The sequence below is a fragment of the Mastigoproctus giganteus genome, chromosome 9 (genome assembly GCF_048544385.1).
Source record: "Mastigoproctus giganteus isolate SK-2022 chromosome 9, ASM4854438v1, whole genome shotgun sequence".
NCBI classification, from domain to species: Eukaryota; Metazoa; Arthropoda; class Arachnida; order Uropygi; family Thelyphonidae; genus Mastigoproctus; species Mastigoproctus giganteus.
In genome coordinates, this window is record NC_143583.1 from 92,006,576 (window position 1) to 92,031,419 (window position 24,844).

General features: G+C 37.0%; 1 protein-coding gene across 1 annotated transcript in view; it reads left to right on the forward strand.

Annotated features, from left to right (window-relative positions):
• Vps53 (vacuolar protein sorting 53) overlaps positions 1-24,844 on the forward strand; it is a 205,779-nt gene that overhangs the window by 118,486 nt on the left and 62,449 nt on the right. The window contains exons 14-15 of the mRNA XM_090381067.1: positions 16,203-16,359; positions 17,304-17,386. Of these exons, the coding sequence (XP_090237193.1) occupies positions 16,203-16,359; positions 17,304-17,386 (240 nt within the window). The remainder of the gene's footprint in view (positions 1-16,202; positions 16,360-17,303; positions 17,387-24,844) is intronic.

The following is a 24,844-nucleotide window of genomic DNA, read 5'->3' on the forward strand; positions in this document are numbered from 1 at the left end:
TCTCTGAGTTCTATCCTTGAATGGTTATCCATGAGGTCCACAATCCAATATTTTCAAAAAATTTCTGCTAGAAAGATTGTGTATGAAAAGTGGCTTAAGGTCACCATTGTGGCAAAAGCTTTTTTTGATGTTTTCAAACTAAAATCCAATTTTAGAAGAGGGTCCAATGGAAAAGGAAAGCAAAAAAGTGTAGAAAATAGAAACCCACATAAGTGAAGCATGCTGATGTTTTATTACTTGAATAAAAACACAGTGGTTCTTGAAACTTCAATTAACATCAATCATTCACTACAATATTGACGTGAAAGCCAAAGAATAATCTTCATGCTGTATTGTCATCACACGATGACACTGTGAACAAACTTATCCTTTAAGACAAAATATTATAAAACTGAAAAATAAATAGACAAGTTAAAATAAAGAGAAAGCAGCACACTTGATTTCCTATTCAGTGTAATAGTGATTCATCATCTATTAAGAATTTTCAAGTAAAAGAACCAATATGGTAGCGATCACAGTGTATTGATGTGGATTTATTCAAAGAAATAATTACTGCCAAGGGTAAAGAGAAAGGAATTTATTTTTACAAAGATTATACTGGTTTATGAAAATTTTAAAATGCTTTTCAGCGCAACTGACTGATATTTTTAACAAAACAAATTCAAAATGGGAAGTGTTCAGGTTAGTAATCGTAGAAATTATTGGTTATTATGATATGATAAGTTATGATGAGTTTGACTATTCCTACATACTTATTTTAGAGCCAGACATTAAAAAAATACATGCGGCTTATTTCTCATAAGAGGTGAAAAGAGTTGAAATTAAACTATTTAAAAACATGCCCTAAGGAAGAAAGTGTACAGCTTTTTCCCAGGTTGTCGTCTATAAAAGAAGAATCGGAATTACATATTAAGAATCAAGTGTATTAAAAATAGAGCCCCAATGTAAGACTTTCGATACTATCATCATCAGTTGGTTTTCATGGTAAGCAAAGGTAGCTGACTTTATAATGATTTTAACTCTCGGAATGCACTACTGTATCACGTGGGGGAAACTTAACACATTAAGTGCCATATTGGCGAAAGGCTTACCAATAATTTTGCTTTTAAAACTTTGTATGATGTGTTCTGACAAAACCATTCAATGGCCAAAGCCTCATATTGAATTAATTTATAATTGGAATTTAATCTGATTAGAGTTATTGCAGAATCTATTAATGGGGTGTAATTGAAAGATTGTGCATGTTGGCTAAGTTCAGTTATTGAGTGGTTCGATTGTACACTATTATTAGGATAATATGCTCTGGTGTTTGCTGTCTTGAATGATCCATATTTAGCCATTGTGCTACCTACCTATATAGCACGTGTTTGTTTTGTTGGCATTTAATAAGCTATATTATGTTATTTGTGTCCTGAATATTGTATTTGTACATTTCTTTGTATCTATTGAAGAATGTTCCCAGTTCATTGAGAAGACTAGAATAACATCACTCCCTGAAAAGACATTGTGGAGTTAGCATTAGTTGAGGCATATGATACAAGGAAGCAAGCTTATACAGCATCAGCCAAAAAAAAACCCTTCTCATTTCACCCATCCGGTCACTCCAAATGTTTGTCTAGTTCAGCCTTAAATTTATTTAAGCTATCAACTTCCACAACAACAAATGGAAGTCTGTTCCAGCAATCAACTACCTGCTGGCTAAAGGCAAACTTCTGCACATCTATTCTACAATTGTCTTTCCTCAATTCGAATCTATACCCCGCAGGTTCTTAATCTGAGCAAGCGGAAGTATCCCGTCAGCTTTGAGCCTGCTCAAACCATTCAAGGCCTTATACACCTCGATCAGATCAGATCACCTTGCAGGTGCCTGGTCTCCAACTGCTGCAACTTGTAGAACTTAAGCCTTTCTTCGTAAGCTCATCCCTTTGTTCCTCTCACCAATCTTGTTGCCCTTCTCTGTACTTGAGTACTGTATACAGGCTTCCAGACCTGTATACAGTGCTCAAGGTGTGGCCTGACCATTGCCTTATACAAAGGTATAATCACGTTCTTCTCTCTGCTAGCAAAATTCCTATATATCATTGACAAAACTCCATGACCTTCTCTGACAGCCCATCTACATTGCTCAGAGAACTTCATAACTGACTGCGCAGTTACCCCAGGTCTTTTTCATTTTCTCCACCTCCCTGAGTGTAGTACCACACAGTTGGTACATTTCTCTTGGGTTACTGCTACCCATATGGAGTACTTTGCATTTGTCAATGTTAAACTTCTTTTGCCACTTCTCAGCCCATCTGCCTAACTTTACTAGATCCTGTTGCAGTATCATAATGTCTTTACTGTCATTAACAACCCTGCCAACCTTCGTATCATCTGCAAACTTGGACATTAGGCCTGATATACCTTCATCAATATCATTGATAAATACACAAAACAACAATGGGCCCAGCACCGAACTCTGGGAGACTCCGCTAATAACATTAGTCCACATAGAGCAGTGTCCTTTTATTACCGCTCTCTGCCATCTTCACTCAACCATCCCTTTATCCATTGCAGTAACTTGCCCTTAATGCCATACCACTCCAATGTGTACAGCAGCCTTCCATGTGCAACAGTATCAAAAGCTCTCCTGAAATCCAAGTATACAATATCAAAATTATTTTTTGCATCCAGTTCCTTTGTCGTTGTTGTTGTTGTTTGGCTTTTAGTAGCATTAGCAACTAAGGCCATGTTGCTCTGGGATATGCGGTGGTCATTCCCTGACCTTTCCGCATCCTCCATATTTGGTGGTGACGGGCTCGAACCCCAGTCTAATCAAGAAGCGTGTGCTACGCACCGCTGCTCCTTCCCACCTGGCTACGGAGGCGCCAGAGTTCCTTTGTGATCACATCATAGTATCCAATCAGATTGGTCAGTCAAGACTTTCCCTTAACAAACCCATGCTGTGTCTGAATTATTACTGCTGTCTTGTCTAGGTGATTCTGTATCACCTCTTTAACCAATGACTCCATTATTTTCCCTGGAAGAGAAGTTAAACTGACATGTCTATAATTATTTATGTCACCCTTTGAACCACCTTTGTGAATCGAGGATACATTTCCACATCTCCAGACCATGGGGACCTCCCCTGACTAAGGATGCTCTCATAATTATGGCTAAGGGTTTGCTTACTTCCTTTGCCGCGTCCTTTAATATAACTGGATAGATCCCATTCACCCCAGTTGCCTTTCGTATGTTTAACTTCAACAATTTCTCCTCCACTTTGTTCTCAGTTATTACAAAATCATTAAGCACCCTGCTACAATTTAATAATCTTCTGGCATTTTCAAACCTTAATAACTCCTCATGTGTGAATGTAGATGCAAAATACTCATTCAACTTGTTTGCTATCTGAGCAGGATCATCAACAGTCGAACCATCAATATCAATTGAACCAATCAGATTCCTCCCCTTCCTTTTAGAGTTTATATAAGTAAAGAAATCCGTGCTGTTTTTCTTAGCATCCTTTGCCAAAGATTTCTCATAATCTGCCTTCGCCTGCCTAACCTCCTTTGTGACTTGATTACAGACTAGCTTATATCTGCCATAGGCTTCTGTGTAACCTGATAATTTATATGCATCCCATGCATTTTTCTTTTCTGCCACGAGCCTCATTAATTCATCCAACATCCATTTAGGCCTGAACCTTGAACAGTATTTCTTAGTTGGTATGAAAAGCCTAGTAGCCTCCAAGATTAAGTCTCTGAAGGCTTCCCATTTAGAATTCACCATTGGTAACATCATCGGTTGATCCCACTGTATAGAATTTAAAAACTGTCTGAGACCACTGTAGTCACCTTTACGAAAACAAAAACCCTTCCCTTTACTCTTGATGGTAAAGGGAAGGGTTTACTGATGTGGTATTCCACATCAGTACTCTGTGATCACTGTCACCTAGTTGTTCCTTTATCTACAAATTCTAAATGCATGAATAATCACTGCTGATAATCATATCAAGGGTATTACTCTCTTTGGTTTCCCCTCAAACATGTTGCTGTAGAAAACAATCCTCCAATAAATCCACAAAAGCCTTGCTAATGTGCGAGTGACTAACTCACAAGTTCTAGTCAATATCTGGAAAGTTAAAATCCCCCATTACAAGACATTCTGTTTTACTGGCCCATTCTATTTCTCCGCACAACGGTTCATTGTACTCATCAGTACAATGAACATTAGGCCTATAACATACTCCTACTCTCATATTCCCCTTCCCAGTGTTTATGTCACACCAAACAGACTCAATGTTGCACTGTCCACCCATGTCAACTGGATGCACTTCCTTAGATTTTGTGTTTCTTAGCTAACAGTATAACCCCTCCTTCCTTCCTACTCTGTCTGTCCTTTATGTACACATTGTACTCCCCAAATTCCAATTCTGCAGTGCTTATATCTGTGTGACACCATGTCTCTGATATCCCAACAATATCTGCCTTTGATGTCTTGATCAGCACTTCAAATTTATCAATTTTATTTATTATACTTTTAGCATTAGTGTACATCCAAGTATACGTGCACTTGTTCTTACTGTTAGTTACCTTAACACATCCCATGTATTTACTTGTTCCATGATGATTCCCAGCAGCAATTGAAGTCCCCAGTAACTTTCTCTCTAGGCTGCTGCTCATTACAATAGAAGCAGTGCAAGAATCACTTTCACCTCTGCCTGTGTCTACCATTAATCTTTTAATCTTTGAACCCCCCTCCCCCAATCTAGCAGTTTTTCGACTCACCTAGCACTGCCTCGATAGCATCAGCAAATATTCTTGAACCCTTTCTATTTAAGTGTATCCCATCCCTGTAGAAGCAATGTCTCCTGTTAGCAAGCATAGACCATGCTGAGAAAAATTCTACCCCATGAGCCTTGCACAGTCTCTCCGGGGCCGAATTGATTGACAAGCCTCTCATCATATACTCCCTCCTATCGCGTCTGGGCAGAATTGCAGACACTTTGAAATTTAACCCTAACTTGCGACTTTTTTTCCATCATTGATCTGCACTTGTTAAGTAAATCTACAGATCTCTTACTCTTAAGGTCAACAGGTAGCACAATCAATGTCATCAACTTTTGCCCCTGGCAGACATACCCTGGTCCTATTCCACCTATCCTTTTTGCGTAATATATTCCCCATTTCCCTGACAATATTCACATTGTTGAGCAAACTGACTGTGATATGGAAGCGTGACCCTGGTGTGTTGTATATAGCTGTTCTTCATTTTATTAATGAACGGTTATATATTTTATTTCTTACTTTAGATGTAGTATGCTGTTTTGGGTATTTTCTTTTAGTGAAATTTTTAGTTAAACAACGTAATTCTGCTACTACATCTTCTTGTGAGTGACTATTTTATAGGATTGTAAATCTGGTTGTATAAAACTAATTTTTTTGTACTGTAAGAATGGTGTGAATAAAAATTTATTCGCACTAGATTTACAATGCTTTAAAATACACTCACAAGAAAATGTAGTAGCAGAATTACAATGTTTAACTAAAACCTTTGCTAAAAGAAAATAGCCAAAACAACTAATACAGGATACAATATCTGCAGTAAAAAATACAATAAATAACCCTCCCATTAATAAAACGAACAGCAGCTATAAACAATATACCAAGGTCACACTTCCTTATCATAATTAGTTTGCTTGATAACTCTGCAACTTCTTTTCAGGGACTGATATTATGCTAGTCTTCTCTTCATACAATAAACTGGGAACATTCTTCAACAACACAATATTCAGAACACAAAAAACATAATATCTTATTAAATGCCAACAAAACTGCAAACTGTGCTGTGTAGGTAGCACAATCACTAAATATGGATCATCCAAGACAGCAAACACCAGAGCTTATTATCATAATAATAGTTTACAATCAAACCACTCAATAACTGAACTTAGCCAACATGCACAATCTTTCAATCACACCCCATTAATAGATTCTGCAATAATCCTAATCAGATTAAACTCCAATTATAAATTAATTCAATGTGAGGCTTTGGCCATCGAATGGTTTCACAGAACACATCGTACAAAGTTTTAAATGCAAAATTACTGGTAAACTTTTTGTGAATATGACGCTTAACATGTGATACAGTAGTGCATCCTAGGTGTTAAAATCACTATAAAGACAGCTACCTTCTCTTACCATGAAGACCAACTGATGATGTGTTAATGTTGAAAGTCTTACATTGGGACTATGTTTTTAATATGCTTGATTCTTAATACACAATTCCAATTCTTCTTTTATAGACGACAATCTGGGTAAAAGTTGTGCACTTCTTTCTTTCTTAGGGCATGTTTTTAAATAGTTTAATTTCAACTCTTTTCACCTCTTATGAGTTCACTTTTTATACGGACTTTGAGGTGAGTACTGCTGCCATAGGCTACTGCTAAACGATTTAATGGAAACTAATAGTACTTCAAGCTCTAGCTGATTAACATAATTACTAAAACAAATGTACCATTTTTCTCTGTGAATCATCCACTGACCTGGTCATCCTCTCCTTTTTTTTACCTGCCTTAGGTGTATTACCAGAAGTGTTCTTTCTAAGCTCTTTAAAATTTTCCTATGTCAAAATGCTGATGGAATTGCAATCTCTCAACTGCTTGTTAAAACAAAAGAATTTTAGACTGAAGAGTAAATTTCCACGAAATGAAAATATTGCTGAATAATCAGAAGTCTAAATTATGGCATTTAAGATAAAAAGTTTTTTTTTTTTTTTTAGAAACAAACCCCTACATTTGGAGTTTATTTTAAATAATAATAAAAATAAAGAATGTAAACTAGAAATATAAGTTAGGAATAAAGAGGTGATCAATTCTTACTTTTGTTATCACTATTTTTTGATGCTGAGGAAATAAAAATTGTTTTTAAATATAGTTTGATTCACCACATCAGTAGATTAAAGTTTTATTATATACTTGAACATAATGAATATTTTTAATACATGCATTAAAAAAATAATTTTCTTTTGATAGGATAAAGAAGGGCTAAAAAACGTGATAGTGAAATATCAAACAAGGAATTAATTTACCTAACAATAAAACTACTTTATGGTTATGCTGTAGAGAGGAGGGTAGGCGATACTGTCTTTACTGTCTGCTACATTAGCATTCAACTGGAAATTTTACAGTATTTTATGAACTAGAGTGTAAATCTTTATCTGTAGCAGGAAATTAAAAGCTTAATATTGTTTAATAAACTATTGGACTTAAGCATCCAGGAATTTAAGGCTAACATTAAAATTAATTTTAAATCAATGAAACCTTATGTTGACTCCTACTTTACATCTATTTTGAGTGAAACTAAAACAGGTTTAAGGTAAAAGTCAATGTTAACTTTGAATTTCTGGATGCCCAAGTTTAGTAGTTTATTAAACAATATTAAGCTTAATTTCCATTTATATATATATATATATATATAAAGATTTACACCTTGACCTGTAAGATATATTACCCAGAGTTGAGCATTAATATAGCAAATGATAGAAATATCTCTCCACCCACAGCATAATCATTAAATTTGTTGTTTTAGTGTTAAATAAATTCCTTGTTTGATATTTCATTATCACGTTAATTTTTATCCCTTGTTTATCTTATCAAAAAAATTAAAATGTTAGATAATTAATTTCTTGTTTCATATATTGATAGTACATTATAATCATCCCCCACCCCTTTATCCCATTATGGCCTCAGAAGAAGGAAGTAATGTCAGTTCCCAAAACATCAGGTCATCCTTGTCCTCCCACATGATCTTTTGTAAAATCCTTTCTCTGTTAAAATTGTTCTCGTAAATTTTTCTATGCCATCTTAATGGTTATGGTGAAGTTGTGAATTCCTCTGGCCCCTTGTGGCTATCTTGGAGTATAAATTGAAATTTAAATTTCAACTTTTATATGCAAAATGAATTATTATTGGCATGGGTTACATTTCCATGAGTTATAGACATTTTCTAGGGTTTGATTCTATACAAACAAAGCTCTATAAGATATACAGTACAATGCTGTCATAAATGAACAGCATTATACTTTGAATATCGATCTATTTCCCCATACTCAAATATAAATGGATGAAAGTTGTTATAGTAATATTGTTTACAAGCATGATAATCAAAGTACATTATTATTAATAGTAGTAGTGGCAAATGGTGCACGAAAGCAAGCTTATATACATCATCAACAAAAAAAGCCAGCATTTTACCTGCTCGTCTCCTCTAACAGTTCATCTAGTTTTTCCTTAATTAATTTTTGAAATTACCAACTAACCACTTCCAGAACAGTGGATGGATATCCACTATTCTGGAAGCAGTTGGATATCCACTGCCAGGTGGTTAACCGTTGACTTAACAGTTAACCACCTGGCTGAAGGTAAATTTCTGCACATCTGACTTGCAAACATCGTTCCTCAATTTGAATTTATGGCCACTCCCTTGTGTGTGTAGTCTGAGCAAGAGGAAGGATTCCATCAGCATTCCCCTCGACGTGGGCACCTGTACGTGTTGAGGGGACCTCCCAATGACGCTGCTGGACTTCCAGACTAGCATCACTGGGATCCAATGCCCACAGCCTAGGTTCCGGGCTTACATCAATGGAATCCGACGTGTTTGCCGTGCACTGCGACCCGTGGAAATTCGGAAAGGGGGATCCTGGTGGTTGAGGGGCCCAGCTTCAATACACCACTTTGGCCCCTGCTTCGACAAGACGGGTGGTCCTGGAAGGCCCGGCTAGGATCAATCGGCTAGTAGGCTCGCCTGCGAGGGTCAACCGTGTCAATGCCACGCCCCCTACCCTCATGGTCCGAGGGACAGGATTCAGGCTGGCGGCAGTGCGGGTATAGTATCTGGGTAGCCCTGGTGTCCCACTCCCGAGCGCATTTATTGCATGCCGGGTAGTGGGCGTCCCTTTGGGCTCCGTGGTGGGTGGGGAGCCCGGGCACTGAACAATTTAAATAACTTCATGAATCCTGATAAACGTATTCCTTCAGGGGCCCCAATCCGGTCCCTATCTGAAAATAATGACGGAGAGGCAGATAGCATTATTGCTACAAAGAGGCAGCGAACCGAACTACCATCAGGGCCTGTCCCAAGGTTCTTAATAATGCATTCCACCAATGAAACACCGATTGGTAAAATGTCTTCCTTTTTTATACAAAAAGGGTTGGATGGGTTAGCAGGTACACCCAAGTCAGTTAAGAGGCTCCGTTCTGGGGACCTCTTGATTGAAACAAAAAATGACGGGCAGTCTGAACATCTACTCTGAGTAACATCAATCGGAGGTATACCCATAACAGTGACACCACACAGAACACTAAATTCATCGAGAGGTGTCATTTCGGAGTGGGACCTTCTCGACGTCACCGAGGAGGAAATCTGCTCCGAATTAAAACCACAGGGAGTTACTGCCGTCAAGAGAATCACTGCGCGAAGGGAGGGGAAAATTGTTAAAACCAGGAGTGTTATCCTGACTTTTAACTCCCCCAAACCTCCTGATGAGATTAAAGCTGGATACATCAACTGTCCAGTACGTCCATACATTTTGAACCCTTTACGGTGTTTTAAATGTCAGAAGTATGGACATTCTCAAATGGCCTGCCGTGGAGTCCTTGCATGCGCCTGGTGCGGTGCAAAGGACCACGAAACAACAGCATGTTCAGCCACTAAACCCACCTGCATTAACTGTGAGGGAGAACATCCGGCCTATTCAAGGGCATGCCAGAGGTGGAAAGAAGAAAAGGAAATTCAACGGCTGATGGCAGAGCTAAACATATCGTACCAGGAGGCAAGAAAAGCAGTGAAACCTCTTAACATCAAAAAACCTACCTACGCCCAGAAGGTAGCAGGGAGATGTTCAATTGGGACTCAGACGGACATGTCCGTCCCTCCAAAAGAATCATTTACTCCCATTGCACGTTATCTTTTAAGCTCCCAAAAACCTGCACAGAAGGACCAATCAGCTGCCACTCCTATATCGGTACCTCCTAATGCTCCACAAGTACCAAAAGCAAAAGAAAAGAATAAGAAAGGGGAAGTAACACCTAGTACCCAGGAAAACATGGATGTCGAGCAGAAGGAGGTACACGATGAGTCAGTTTTGGAACTCTTCGCTGGGGAAGAAATGGACACAGGACAGCGTCCATACTTCCCCAGGAAGGATAAATCCAAGACTGACAAAATTAAGCCCTCAGCACCTCGGAAGCTGCCTGATGGACCCACCAAGTCCAAATAATGGCTAAATTCCTACAGTGGAATTGTCGTGGATTCCGGCAAAATACTGACGACATCAAGGCACTCCTGCAAAAGCACAAACCAGTTTGCTTTTGCATACAGGAGACTTATTTAAAGGCAAATGATGACCCCACCATGCAAAACATTACCATCATTCGTAAGGATAGAATTGTGGATGGTTCTGCCCACGGAGGAGTCGCAATCCTCGTCGGCAACCAGATCCCATTCCAGCCTTTGCAGCTTACAACTAGCATTGAAGCTGTAGCAATTCGCCTTACAGTGGGGTTCCTATTAACTGTCTGCTCTGTTTATTTGCCACCTGGGATTGACATCCCCCAGAAAGACCTTGATGATCTTATCATGCAATTGCCCTCCCCTTGTTTAATTCTTGGGGATTTCAATGGACATAACACTCTGTGGGGTAGTGCTGACATCAATGGAAGGGGACGAGTCATAGAGCATATGCTCACTGACAATAATCTCTCCCTCCTAAATGTGGGAACAAACACCTTCTTCCACATTCCTACCCGTACTTTCTCTGCCATTGATCTTTCTATCTCACCCCTTCTCTACTTCCTTCATTTGCTTGGGAGGTGGAGGAGAACCCATATGGAAGCGATCACTTCCCCGTGATAATCACCCTAACTAGTGGTAGACCGTGTCTTCCATTTAGTTTACCGCGGTGGAAGCTTGATCAGGCTGACTGGAATGCCTTTCAACATCTGGCAAATCTTGACATCGCTACAGTCAGTCAGGTGCCAATCAATGATGCAGTCGTGTACGTCACAGAAGCAATTGTCCAAGCAGCTGCAATTGCAATCCCAAAATCATCTAGCCGGTTCCCACTATTTCCGAAACCTTGGTGGAATTCTGAATGCACAGCAGCAAAAAAAGCACAAAACAAAGCCTGGGGGATATTCCGCAGATATCCCACAACTGAAAATTTAGTAACATTTAAACGTGCACGTGCGAAAGCGCGTTATGTACGACGTCAGAGCCAAAGGAAATCTTGGATTCATTTTACATCTTCCATAACTCAGGCTGCTAGCTCAAAAGTAGTCTGGGATAAGATCCGGAAAATGAAGGGAAAATATCCACCGTGCCCTTTTGTGATCCTCGAGCATAACGGATGTCCAATTGCAGATCGAACTGCAGTAGCAAATACTCTAGGGGAAACATTTGCAAAAATCTCTGCAATAACATTTTTCCCGCAGAGTTTTTGGCCCTGAAAGAGAAAAATGAGAAAAACCCCCTGAACTTCTATTCAAAAGGGCTTGAATCGTATAACAAGCCCTTTTCACAGGAGAAATTAAATGCTGCACTCTTTCTCACGCACGCAAGTGCTGTGGGGCCCGATGACATCCACTATGAAATGGTAAAACACCTCACACCACAATGTAAGGATCACCTGTTAATTCTGTTTAACAGAATTTTTCTTAATAAACAATTTCCGGATTCCTGGCGGAAGGCAATCGTTCTTCCCTTCCCAAAACCAGGAAAGGATCCTAGAAATCCAAGTAACTACCGTCCTATTGCTCTGACAAGCTGTTTGTGCAAGATCCTGGAAAGAATGGTAAATTCTCGCCTGGTATGGTATTTAGAAACAAATGGTCTGCTTTCCAGGACACAGTGCGGTTTCCGAAGAAATAGATCCACTCTGGATCATTTAATCCGATTGGAAACGTCCATTCGTGATGCTTTTATTAAATCCGAGCATTTGGTAGCAGTTTTCTTTGATATTGAAAAAGCGTACGACACAGCCTGGCGATTTGGGATTTTAAAAGACCTCTATAACTTTGGTCTTAGAGGTAATCTTCCTCTTTTTATTAAAAACTTTCTTTCGAATCGCCAGTTTCAAATCCGTTTAGGATCCACCCTCTCTCGAGTTTTCTCTCAGGAAGAGGGAGTCCCACAAGGATCCGTTCTAAGTGTCACGCTTTTCGCAATCAAAATAAACTCTATCGCAGAACAACTTCCACCCACTGTAAACAATGCCCTCTATGTTGATGACTTTGCTATATTTTGTCATTCATGCAATATGAGGGTCATTGAAAGGCAACTGCAGAAAACCATTGACCATCTTACAGCTTGGTCTTTGGCTAATGGGTTCAGATTCTCATCACAGAAGACTGTTTGTGTACACTTTTGTCGCAAACGTAATCTTCATCCTGACCCAGAATTAAGGCTAGGGCAAAATAACATCCCAGTTGTAGCAGAATTCAAATTCCTTGGACTTATTTTCGACAAAAAGCTGACATTCTTACAACATATTCGTCAGCTGAGGACAAGATGTGTCAAAGGGCTTAACATCCTTCGTGCCCTTTCGTCAAACCTCATGGGGCGCAGATCGTGCTACCCTTCTTCGTCTCTACCGGGCACTTGTCCGTTCCAAACTCGATTATGGGTCTCAGGTCTATGGTTCTGCTAGAGATAGTGCCCTTCGGTGGATAGATCCAATCCACCATCAAGCCATCCAGACAGCCACTGGAGCATTTCGCACATCTCCTGTCCAAAGCCTTTACGTCGAAGCAAATGAACCATCTCTGTCTCTTCGACGTAAGCAGTTGTCCTTACAGTATGCATTCAAATTAAAAACCCTGCCCGATCATCCCACGTGGCCATCCGTTTTTGAGCCGCGTTGGGAAAATCTCTACAACACCCGTCGGACTGCCAACAAACCTTTTGGTATTCGCATTCAAGGGCTGCTGAATGAGCTGAACTTGACGGTAGACAATGTTGCCCAGTCACCAAGGCAATTCTTTCCACCCTGGCATGCTCATTTTCCAACTTGCGACTTCTCCCTTAAGATCTGGGAGAAGGCTACTACACCGCCATCTGTCTACCAGCAACTCTTTGCAGTACATTTGCAGTAGATGGCTCAAAGTTAGAATGTCATGTGGGATCTGCTGTTGTGTTCCCTCACAAAACAATATCCTATAAGATCCCACAAGAAACTAGCATTTATACTGCAGAGTTGCATGCAATACAAACAGCCCTAGATCACATTAAAAATTGCGACTACCAGAGGTATATGATTTACTGCGATTCATCGAGCGTGTTGCAGACTCTGGTATCGGTGGGTTTTAACCCTCATCCGATCCTGTCCAGGATCCAGCAGATTCTTTTTTCTCTCAAGAAATTAGAATTCGATATTCGCTTTTGCTGGATCCCAAGCCACATTGGGATCCGGGAAAATGAATCGGCTGATGCTGCTGCCAAATCAGCCATTTCCCTGGATAATCATTGCCTGTCAGTCCCCTATACAGACTACAGGCAAATAATACGTTCTAAATTACTCTCCCAATGGCAAGATTCTTGGCACGGACAGACCACAAATAAATTACATCAAATCAAGCCTGTAATTTCGCAATGGCAGTCCAGTCTACGCAGGGTCCGAAGAGAGGAAGTTGTTCTTGCTCGGCTCCGCATAGGTCATAGTCATCTAACTCATTCCTACTTGCTGAGGGCGGATGACCCACCTATGTGCGAGATGTGTAATGTTATTTTAACCGTTCGTCATATTTTAATAGAATGTCCTGTTTTTATAGAAGCCCGACGCTTGTATTTTACCGCTTTTAATAATTTGACTGAGCCATTTACACTCAGTCAGATTATAGGTGACAGACACAATATGTCTGAAGTCTTTAATTTTTTACAATTTATTAATTTTTATACAAAGCTCTAAATTTTATGCTTTTACTATCATACCTTTTTAACACAAATGTTTGACGTGGTAGCCTTGGCTACCAAAATATTTAATAGCATTTTAAAATTTGACTTGGCGCATTATGGCCTTAGCTGCCAATGCGCCATAAAAAACCAAATCAAACCAAACCAAACCATCAGCATTGAGCTTACTCAATCCATTCACATCCTTAAACACCTTAGTTAGATCTCCTTGCAGATGCCTAGTCTACAGGTGCTGCAATTTGAAAAACTGAATTCTTTCCTTGTAAATGCACCCTTTTACTCCTTTCACCAATCTTGTTGCTCTTCTCTGCACCCATTCTAGCAGATCCACATTCTTCTTAAAATGAGGCTTCCAGACCATTTTAAGAAGAATTTTAAGAAGATTTGCAATACTCAAGATATGGCCTCAGCATTGCCTTATCCAATGGAATAATCACCTCTTTATCTGTTCTGGCAAAATTCCTGTATATCATTGACAAAACCCCATGAGCTGTCTGGCAGCCTGTCTGCACTGCTTAGAGAGCTTCATATCTGAAGTTCTCTAAGCAGTGCAGACAGACTGCACAATTATCCCTAGGTCTTTTCTTTCTCAGCCCATCTACCTAATTTGTCTAGGTCTTGTTGCAGTAGCATACCCTGATTATTGTGTTAACTACTCTGCCAACCTCTTAGAATGTCCAAATACCAGCTATGTCATGAGCTAGTTATGTGTGAATAAATTGAATGTTTTTTTTTTTTTTTTTTGATTTGGTAGTTGTTGGCGCATCAGCTTCTGTGGCCATATTGCACCTCCCAAGGTTTTTGCAGTACTTTGATCCAAGCCCGAGGCGGGAATCGAACCAGCGACCTTTGGGTTGCCGGGCAGGTACTTTACCCACTCGGCTAGCCCGGTCGGCAAATTGAATGTAACTTTTATCAATATGATTTAGGATACCTATTTCAAAGATTTGTACACAAATAGACTTAAATATTGGATAATAAAACCTCTAATAATTTTTCAAATATTACCTGACAATTTTTGCTTAGATTAATATAAAAGCTTTGAAAGAAATAAATAATGAGAAATGGAATAACTAAAATATAATAATTTGTAAACATGATAATTTGTGCACCTTAATTCTCAGGAATTTGGCATCTGATAAGGCACTATGAAGTAGATTGCAACTATGGATTCAATGTTTTCTAATTTGTAAACTGTGTTTTGGCTATGGATAACAGGAGTAGTGTGGAAGGAGTATGAGAATGTCTTTTTATTATCTGATAGTTCTATTTTGGGAATAAATTTCAGAAAACTGAGCTCACGAAAATAAGGATGTCCCTTTAAGGTATCTGGTAAACAAAAAAAATGTTTGTGTGGATTTTTAAGATAAAATTAAAACAAATGTAAAAAATCAAGCACTGTTTTCTATGATCATTTGGTCATAGGGTTGAAGCTCATAAAGGTTAATACCAGTTGCATTCCACAAGAAATCTTCTGTTGGTTAGTTGGGGGGATTTTGATATGTCGCCAAAGGTTCTTGTGATAACTGATAATGTGATCATTTAGTGACATAAACCACTTTTAGTCATGTGTCAATAATTGGTTCAAAAATGGCTTGTTATTATGATTGTGAAAGCAGCAACAAGCAAATTGATAGTCTCTGAAGTTAAGTATGTACATCTTTCATAATTGATGCAAATGATTGATCACAATGAATCTTTCCAAAAGCATCTGGCATGTTTGGTTTGAACCTGAATGAATGGCTTCAGTTTTTCGTCACCAATGGCAATTGGTCGTCTTTTACTTCATTGGTTATTTATCACCTGATTACATTTTTTTCAACCATTTTTGGGCTGTGTGTTCACTCAGTGTGTTCATGGGTTGCTTATGTAGCTTTTGTGTCAACTGTATACTCATAAAGTAAACATGCTCGAATAATTGCAAGGGCATCCACTAAATTTGCTATATAAAAATATAAAGATAAATATTACTAACTTATGCTTATTATTAATCAATTTTATGCATTAAATTTGGTGTGTGTGTGAGTGAGTGAGTGCGTGCGTGAGTGATGCCAACAAATATCTTGTCTTCTTAGCCTTCAACCCATGTGCAGTAGCTATATACTATGGTTCTACCCTTTCATGTTTATTTTCATTAATGTTGGTATATCTGGTACAGTTGAAAAAGTCTTCAGAGATATTTCAATTTTATTCTGAAATAAAACTTTCAACAAATTATTATGTATTAAATTTAAAACACTATTTTATTTCAAGGATTGGTAGTACTCCCTCTTTAACATCAACTGGATTAATTCAGAACTTTCAGAACCTTTTAAGGGAAGGAGAAGTTACTCGCTTTACCCCATCCGAGCAGTGTAGAATATGTAGCATTTTAACAACAGCTGAATACTGTTTAGAAACAACCCAGCAGGTAACTAGAATTTGTGAATTTGAAATTAATTAATGAAATGATTTTATTTAAAATAATATTAGTAATTTTAGTAATTCTTGGCTAATATTGACTAACTTTCTATTTTTCTATTAATTGAAAAATTTATAACTATAATTATAAATTATAATTACTTATTATTTTAATTATAAGTAATTATATATTTTTTAAAAAAGTTTTATTTTTTGAATTACCAGTCATTTTTTAAAGTTTATTTTCTATATGAATGTTTCTAAATAATATAATTTATGTAGCCTTTGTCTCTGCATAATTTTAGCAGATGCAGTTTTTAGAAAAGTATTTTTGCTGCGTCAGTCATAATTGACAACTTGTTAATGGAGTTGATTTTTAATTTTTACTGAAAAGTATATTAAGATTAACCTCAATGTCCCCTTGTGTTTTCATTTAGTGACAACTTATATCTGTGTGTGTTTGTGTGGTAATCATCTTATACATAATGAGTAAGAACAAGGATTTCAAATTATTCACTTTTCTCAACCTTGTGATATTGTATTGAAAAAGGCATCTCTAATCTATCAGCAGCATGAGCTTGAGAAAGGTAATTTGTAATCCTTGTTCTTACTCATTGTGTACACGAACAAGAACCTGATGAAGGGTTTTTAACATCATTTTCATTTATTAAAATTATTTATCATGTTCTATAAAGCATTAGAATAGTTTATTTCTTTGGATATTGCCTGTGAAGAAAACATCTCATTTAAAGACATGATTAAAGCCAACTAACTTCTCAGTAGCATCAGCAAATATTCTTACATTCCCATATCAATTTTCCTATTTGAACTTATTATATATAAAAAAAAATACTATGCATGTAACTGAACTCATTATATTTCATTACCAATAGCATACAGTTGAATTATAATTTCAAAAAAATATCTAAGTTTGAAAATCAATGTTCCATATAGCTTGAAGATAAATTAAAAGAAAAGGTGGATCTTGGTTTATCGACCCAGATTAATCTGAGTGCTGAGCAGGATGTATTTCATAGGTATGTATGTGTTTAATTTGTGAAACTTTATATTAAGAATAGTAGCCTATTGAGATTTTATCATAATTAGAATTTAGTATGTTTTAGAATACCTAAAGACTGAACAGTAATGTCTGGGACTTAGTGCACCAAAGAAGCACAAATGGAAGAAAATGCAACTGAATGTACAATTATATGATCATATTACTGGAGCTTTATTATAATTACCAGAGGAGGGGAGGTGTTAATCTTGTTCTACTAAGTGCATAGTATATTTCAGTTACACATCACTTGTGTAATGTGTATATGTTTAGTCAAGTTTAATCTATCAGCACATTAGCCTAGTAAGTGTTTCATTTGACTTAATTCAACTAAAAACATCTTTTATTTACACTTTCACTCCAATCAAAATTTATTAGATAATCAGCATTTCTATTGGATAAAATTTCATATTAAGTTTGTAACGATTACCAATCAGACTCACTTGCCAGAGGGGGGGGGAACAAAAACTAGAATGGTTAGAATAGCTGACTGTCAGAATGGCAGTTAATTCAAACAGTTTATTTTACATGATCCTGCTGGAATGAAGATTAGAAGAGATCAAGTAATTAAATTAAATCAAGTTTAGTTTTAAGGATGCATGTACATAGAACTTTGTTTCCTTATCCCAATTTACTGTAAATATAATTTAAAAAGGAAATAATTTGACCACTTTGGCTGTTAGGCATTATTATGCACACAAATGTACAACCAAAATTAACTTATTAGATTACATGACTCACAAGATGAGATGTGCACCAGCATGTTAGAGAGACAACAAGAGAAAGCAGTACTCTTGGTTTTATTATTAACAGTGATTTCATGCATCTCCAGATAAAGGTACCACTAGGTTGCAGTGATCTTAATATACTGATGTAAAATTTTACTTAAAGATATGTAACTACTATGAAGGATAAGAGAAGGAATTTTGCTTTCATGAAGATGACTACAGTGGTTTTAGACGGTTTTAATTCTTTTCAGTAGGACCAACTGATGTTACCAATTGCAAATTCTGAATGAGAAGCATTCAGGGAAGTAATCATAGAGGCTACTATACTTTTTATAACTATTGAGAGATATTGTTCAAGGTTTATGCCTAAATGGATATCAGATGAACTGATGAAACTAGTGACAGAGGAGAAAAATGCATAGGATGATTATAAATTAGCAGGCGATGTGAAAACCCACAGTAAGTATAAGCTAGTCTGTAATCAGGTCACTAAGAGAGTTAGACAAGCTAAGGTAGATTATGAGAAGTTTTTGGCTATGAATACAAAGAAAAGTGTGTTCAAGTATGGAGACTACACCTAAAAAAAAAGACATTGAGCTTCTTGAAAGGGTCAAAAGACTGGTAACTCGCGTAATGAGATTGGCAAAAGAGTGTCCATATGAGGAAAGACTGAATATGTGGGTTGCACAGCTTGGAAACTAGGCACCTTAGACGAAAGACTTGATTGATGTGTTTAAGGCTCTGAGAGGCAAAAGTAAAATGAACGAGGGCAAAATTTTCGTGGTTATAAATGATTCTAGAACTAGGGGCCATAAATTCAAGTTATCTGGGGAGATGTTTAGATTGGATTGCAGGAAGTTTTATTTTAGCCAGCGAGATATAAATTACTGGAATAAGTTAACCTACATGGGTGGTAGAGGCTGACAGTTTGGGAAAATTCAAAGGTCAGCTGGATAGTTACCTGTGAGAGGAGGAAGACACATAGTTTGCCTATCTTTAATTATTTATTTTATTTAAATTTTTTATTATTGTTAATTTACTTTTATTTTCTTTCTTTTTTTTTTTTTCTTTTTTTTTTGCTGGTGCAGTGTAAGCCTTAGGCTTCCTTATACCATATCATCATCATTCATCATTCTACTCTTCCGTTTGGCACAGGTTGAGTCCCTATTTAGATATCGTCCTCCATTGTTGTCGATCTCTTGAATCTTGCATCATTTGCCGATAACTCTGAAAGCCTGTGTTTTCCTTTAGGCATTGGAGCCATTCTCTTTTGGCTCTTCCTGGTGGTCTCTTATCTCCAGTTCTTCATGTCAGTACTATATTAGGCAAGCCTGTGTTGTTTAATCCAGTTCACATGTCCAGACCACTGAAGTTGTTTTTTGTAGATCTGCTCTATTATTCTTGTTAGCTTACAAGATTATACCGAAAGGGTTTCTATTATTCTGCATTCAAAATTTAGGTCTCTTCTTACTTGTTCATTAGTTTTATGTTCTCTCCAATTTGTTTTATTGATTTTCCTTAGACATCTCATTTCAAATGACATTGTTTTTTGCCTTTCTTTCTTATTTATTCTCCGATCCATAAGTTTCTGTGGGTATGATGACAGTTTCATATAGTTTAATTTTTAGACTATTTGAGATTTTATTGCTCTTCCATAGGTTTTTCAGTTTGTTCATGTTTGTCCATCCGATGTTCAGTCTGTGATTAATTTGGTCAATATTACTTAGGTTTCTGGTTATTAGAGAGCCCAGGTATAAAAATGTTTGTATTTGTTCTATTTGTTGATTTTGGATGCTTATATTTATGTCTTCTATGTTTTTTCCGATTTGCATTACTTTGGTTTTATTTATATTAATAATATTAATATAAATAAAATTTATATTAATTCCATAATTGTTGCTTGCTTTATCAATGTTTGTTAATATTTCTTTTAGTTGTTCTTTGGTTTCTGTTAAAATCACAATATCATCTGCATATTTTATCTGGTTTATATTTTTTCCATTTATTATTGTGCCTCTTTTAGATATGGAGATAAAGGGCATCCTTTCATGACTCCTTTCTCTATTTCAAATTTCTCTGTTTTAAGGTTGCTGAATTTTACTATTGCTCTTGTATTTTTGTAGAAATTATTTACAAACATGATTATTTCATGATCAAGTGGGATTTTTTCAGATACAAGTTGATCTGTAACTTGGTTACAGATCAACTTGTATCTATCATAGGCTTCTGTGTCACGTGTTAATTTTTTATGTATTCCATGCATTTTTCTTCTCTGCCATGTCTCATTAGTTCATCTGACATCCATTTAGGCCTAAACCTTGAACAATATTTCTTAGTTGGTATGTAAAGCCTAGTAGCTTCCAAGATAAGTTCTTTGAATGCTTCCCATTTTGAATTTGCTGTTGGTAACATCATCATTTGGTCCCGCTGTATAGAATTTAAATACTGTCTCAGTCCTTTATTAGTTGCTTTATTAAATTTTCTCTGTTTACAGAGTCAAATGCCTGCTTGAAATCGATGAAACACAGATAAAGAGGTTTCTTCTTATTCCAATATTTTTCTGCAATAATGTTTTGTGTGAATATTTGGTCTATTATTGATCTGCCTTTTCTAAATCTTGTTTGTTCTTCCCCTATTGTTTCTTCATATGTTTTAAGTATCCTATTTTGTAAGATCCTTATAAATATTTTATATATATGGTTTAAAAGGGTAATGGGTCTATAATTCTGACAATTTTCTTTATCTCCTTTTTTGTGTATAGGTACTATTATTCCACTTTTCCAGTCTTCTGGTATATCACCTGTAAATAAAATTAGATTAAACAATCTAATTTTATTTACAGGTGTGAGGTGTTTTAACATTGCATCACCTCCGAATTTTCATAGTTCTGCTTGAATACCATAATTTCTGGGTGCCTTGTCATTCTTCATTTGGCTAATTGCTTTCTGAACTTCTTCTTTTGTTATCGAGGGTGCTTTATCTCTTCTATTGTCTAAGGCAAGAGTATTTTTTCCTTTCCCTTTGAACAGAGTTTGGTAATATTCTTTCCATATTTTTTTTAATTTCTTGCGTGTTTCTTGTTTTTATATTGTTTTTATTTTTCATCATCAGTGTTTTTGGGATGTATGTTTTAGAGAGTTCTTTTATAACCCGGTAAGTTGTTTTAGAGTCATGACGTTTATTTGCCTCTTTGCTTTGTCTTCCAACCATTTCTTTTTAGCAGCTTTACATAGGTTGCCTATTTTGTTTTTTAGGGCTTTATATTTTTCCCTTTTGTCTTGACTATTTTCTTTGTTTAGGAAGTTTTTCATTTGTCTTTTTTCCATCCATACATCTAAAATTTCTGCTGTAATCCAAGAATTATTTGGTTTTGGTTTTGTTCCCAAGGTTTCTAAGGTTGTATCTTTAGTCATTTGTTTGGTTTTCTCGCATATATTTTCCACAGATAATGGATAGTTTATATTTTTTAATTTTTCTTGTAGTGTTTTCCCATAAATTTCCTTTATTTTATTTTCTTCAAATCATGATATATTTAATGTTGCTCTTTTGTTCTTCGGCTTTGTATTTTAAAATTTCCATTTAATTGTTGCTGCTAGCAGTTGATGGTCAGTGTCAAAATCTGTATTTCTAAGAGTTTTAACATTTTGAATGGATGATTTCCAGTTGTTATTTATTAAAATGTAGTCAATACAGTTTTTTGTATTTCTATCTGGTGATGTCCATGTATACTTATGTTGAGATCTGCGGTAGAACAGTGTTGGTGATGAATAGTTTATTTTCTTTGCAGAAGTTCAAGAGTTCTTCTCTTCGCTCATTTCTATTTCCTATCCCGAACTTTCCTAATATGTCACTGAAATCTGTCGAAAAGCCTCCAACTTTTACGTTAAAGATCACATTATTATTAAAATATCTTTTTTGTTTGTGTTATCCATGGTTTCTTGTAGGTCTGAATAGAAGGCAGCTATCTCTGTATCATCATGTGAGGAGTCTGGGGGCGTATACCTGGATTATTTTTATGAAGATTCCTTTTTCTTTACCTTTTATTCTTAAACTTATTCTTGAGGTGTGTGGGGGTGAATTTCTATTATTGAATTTAATAGATATTTCTTTACTATGAAAGCAACTCCTTTTCTATGTATGTTGTCTTTTCTCCCTGAATAAAATATTCTTCCTTCTGTCATATCCAGTATTCCTTCTTCTGTCCAACGTGTCTCTGACATTCCTACGATATCCCATTTGATCTTTTTCAATTCTTCTACCAATTTTATTTTCCCAGTAAAGCGATCTTACGTTTAGCGTTGAGAGATACATTTGAGTTTTGGCTGACCATATAGCTTTTTTCACAGCTGTCCAGAGAGGTATAAGAACAGCCATGTCAGTTATCCCAGACAAGGTAGCATGACTGTTTATCTTACAATGATTGAGATCTATAGGGTTTAAGGCAAATAATGCAGCCGGCTTGCCATTCTATTGCTGCATAGTCCACAATTTAGATGGGACCAGTATCTTGGAAGAGTGACAGACTTCCACTGTTGCTGAAGATAGATCCTCCATCTTCACCTGTAACCCAGGCAGGGCCCCATCTCAGGTACTGTTGGCTGGAGCCACTGAGCCTAGGGTTTTTTTACATGAGGTATGCTCCTCCCCCTCCTCCTTTCTCATCCGGGCTTGGGACCGGCAATGGCATTGTTTATTTATTAGTTATTATTAGTAATGGCCATATGTAGCATATGGCCATTACTAATAATACAGTAGCATAGAATTCTTATGTTAACACTAGAAGCTATTGCTGCTATAACTATTGATGATCCTGTTCGTAGTTCTCACAAACTGAATAAATATTTTGCATCTACATTTACATGTGAAGTAGTTTTTATATTTGGAAATATCAGAAATATACCAAATTATAACTGAGAGCTAAATGATTTTGTTAAAACTGAGAAGAAAGTGGAAGAGAAGTTGTTGAAGTGAAAAGAAAGGCATTTAGGGCTGATAGAATATATTCAATTATATTAAAAGAAGCAGTAAAAGAGGTAAGGAAACCTTTGGCCATAGTTGTGAGAGCATTTATGGATTCATCAGAAGTACCTGTGGATTGTTCAAAGATTTTCATTGCTCATTCTCCACCACAAGTGTGGTACCACACTTGTGGAGAATGAGAGATCTTGGTATAATTTTACAGTCCAACATGAAGTTCTCTGGGCATTGCAAACAACTCATGGTATTCCATCATTGACGTACAGGAATTTTGCCAGTAGGAACAAGGAGGTGATTATCCCATTATATAAGGCAATAGTTATGACACATCTTGAGCACTGTATACAGGCCTGGAAGTGCCATTTTAAGAAGAATGTGGAACAGTTGAAATAGGTGCAGAGAAGAGCAACAAGAGTAGATAACGGTATTCTACCTGAAAGACTAGTTCTACAAATCGTAGTGTTTGGGAACTAGACACCTCTAAGGAGACTTTGTTTAAATGGATTGAGTAAACTAAATAATGATGTTCTTACTCATTCTCATACAACATGCATTAGCATTAGTAGAGGCATTTGATGCAAGAAAGCAAGCTTATGCAGCATCAGCCAAAAAATAAATAAATAAATAAAAAATAACCACTTCACCTCTCTGTTCGTTCGAAATACCTGTCCAGCTGAGCCTTAAACTTATTTAGGCTATCAACTTCCACAACAAGGGATGGAAGTCTGTTCCACCAACCAACCACCCGCTGGCTAAAGGCAAATTTCCGCACATCTGTCCTACATCTGTCTTTCCTCAATTTGAATTTATGCCCTCTCAGGTGATTATTCTGAGCAAGAGGAAGAATCCCATCAGCATTGAGCATGCTCAAACCATTCAAGGTGTTATACACCTCTATCAGATCACCTCGCAGGTGCCTAGTCTCCAGACACTATAATTTGCAACACTTAAGCCCTTTCTTCGTAAGAGCACCCCTTTGTTCCATTCACTAATCTTGTTGCCCTTCTCTGTACTTGTTCCAGCAGCTCTACATCCTTCTTGAAATGAGGCCTCCAGGCCTGTATACAGTACTCTAGGTGTGGCCTGACCATTGCCTTATACAAGGGAATAATCACCTCCTTATCCCTGCTAGAAATATTCATATATATCATTGACAATACACCATGAGCTACTCTTGCACCCCATCTGCACTGCTCAGAGAACTTCATATCTGCCATTGCCTTATACAAGGGAATAATCACCTCCTTATCCCTGCTAGAAATATTCATATATATCATTGACAATACACCATGAGCTACTCTTGCACCCCGTCTGCACTGCTCAGAGAACTTCATATCTGCCTGCACAACCACCCCCAGGTCCCTTTCATTCTCTACCACTGTCAGTGTAGTACCACAGAGTTGATACGTTACTCTGGGATTACTGCTTCCCATATGTAGTACTTTACATCTGTCAATGTTAAACTTCATTTGCCACCTCTCAGCCCATCTGCTCAACTTTTCTAGACCATGTTGCAGCAGTGTACTGTCATTAGTGTCCTTAACAACCCTGCCAACCTCCGTATCATCTGCAAACTTGGACATTAAGCTTGATATACCATCATCAATATCATTTATAAATACAGAAAACAATAATGAACCCAATACTGAACCCTGAGGGACTCCACTAATAACATTAGTCCACGATGAGCAGTGTCCATCGATTACCACTCTGTCTTCTCCTCCTCAACCACC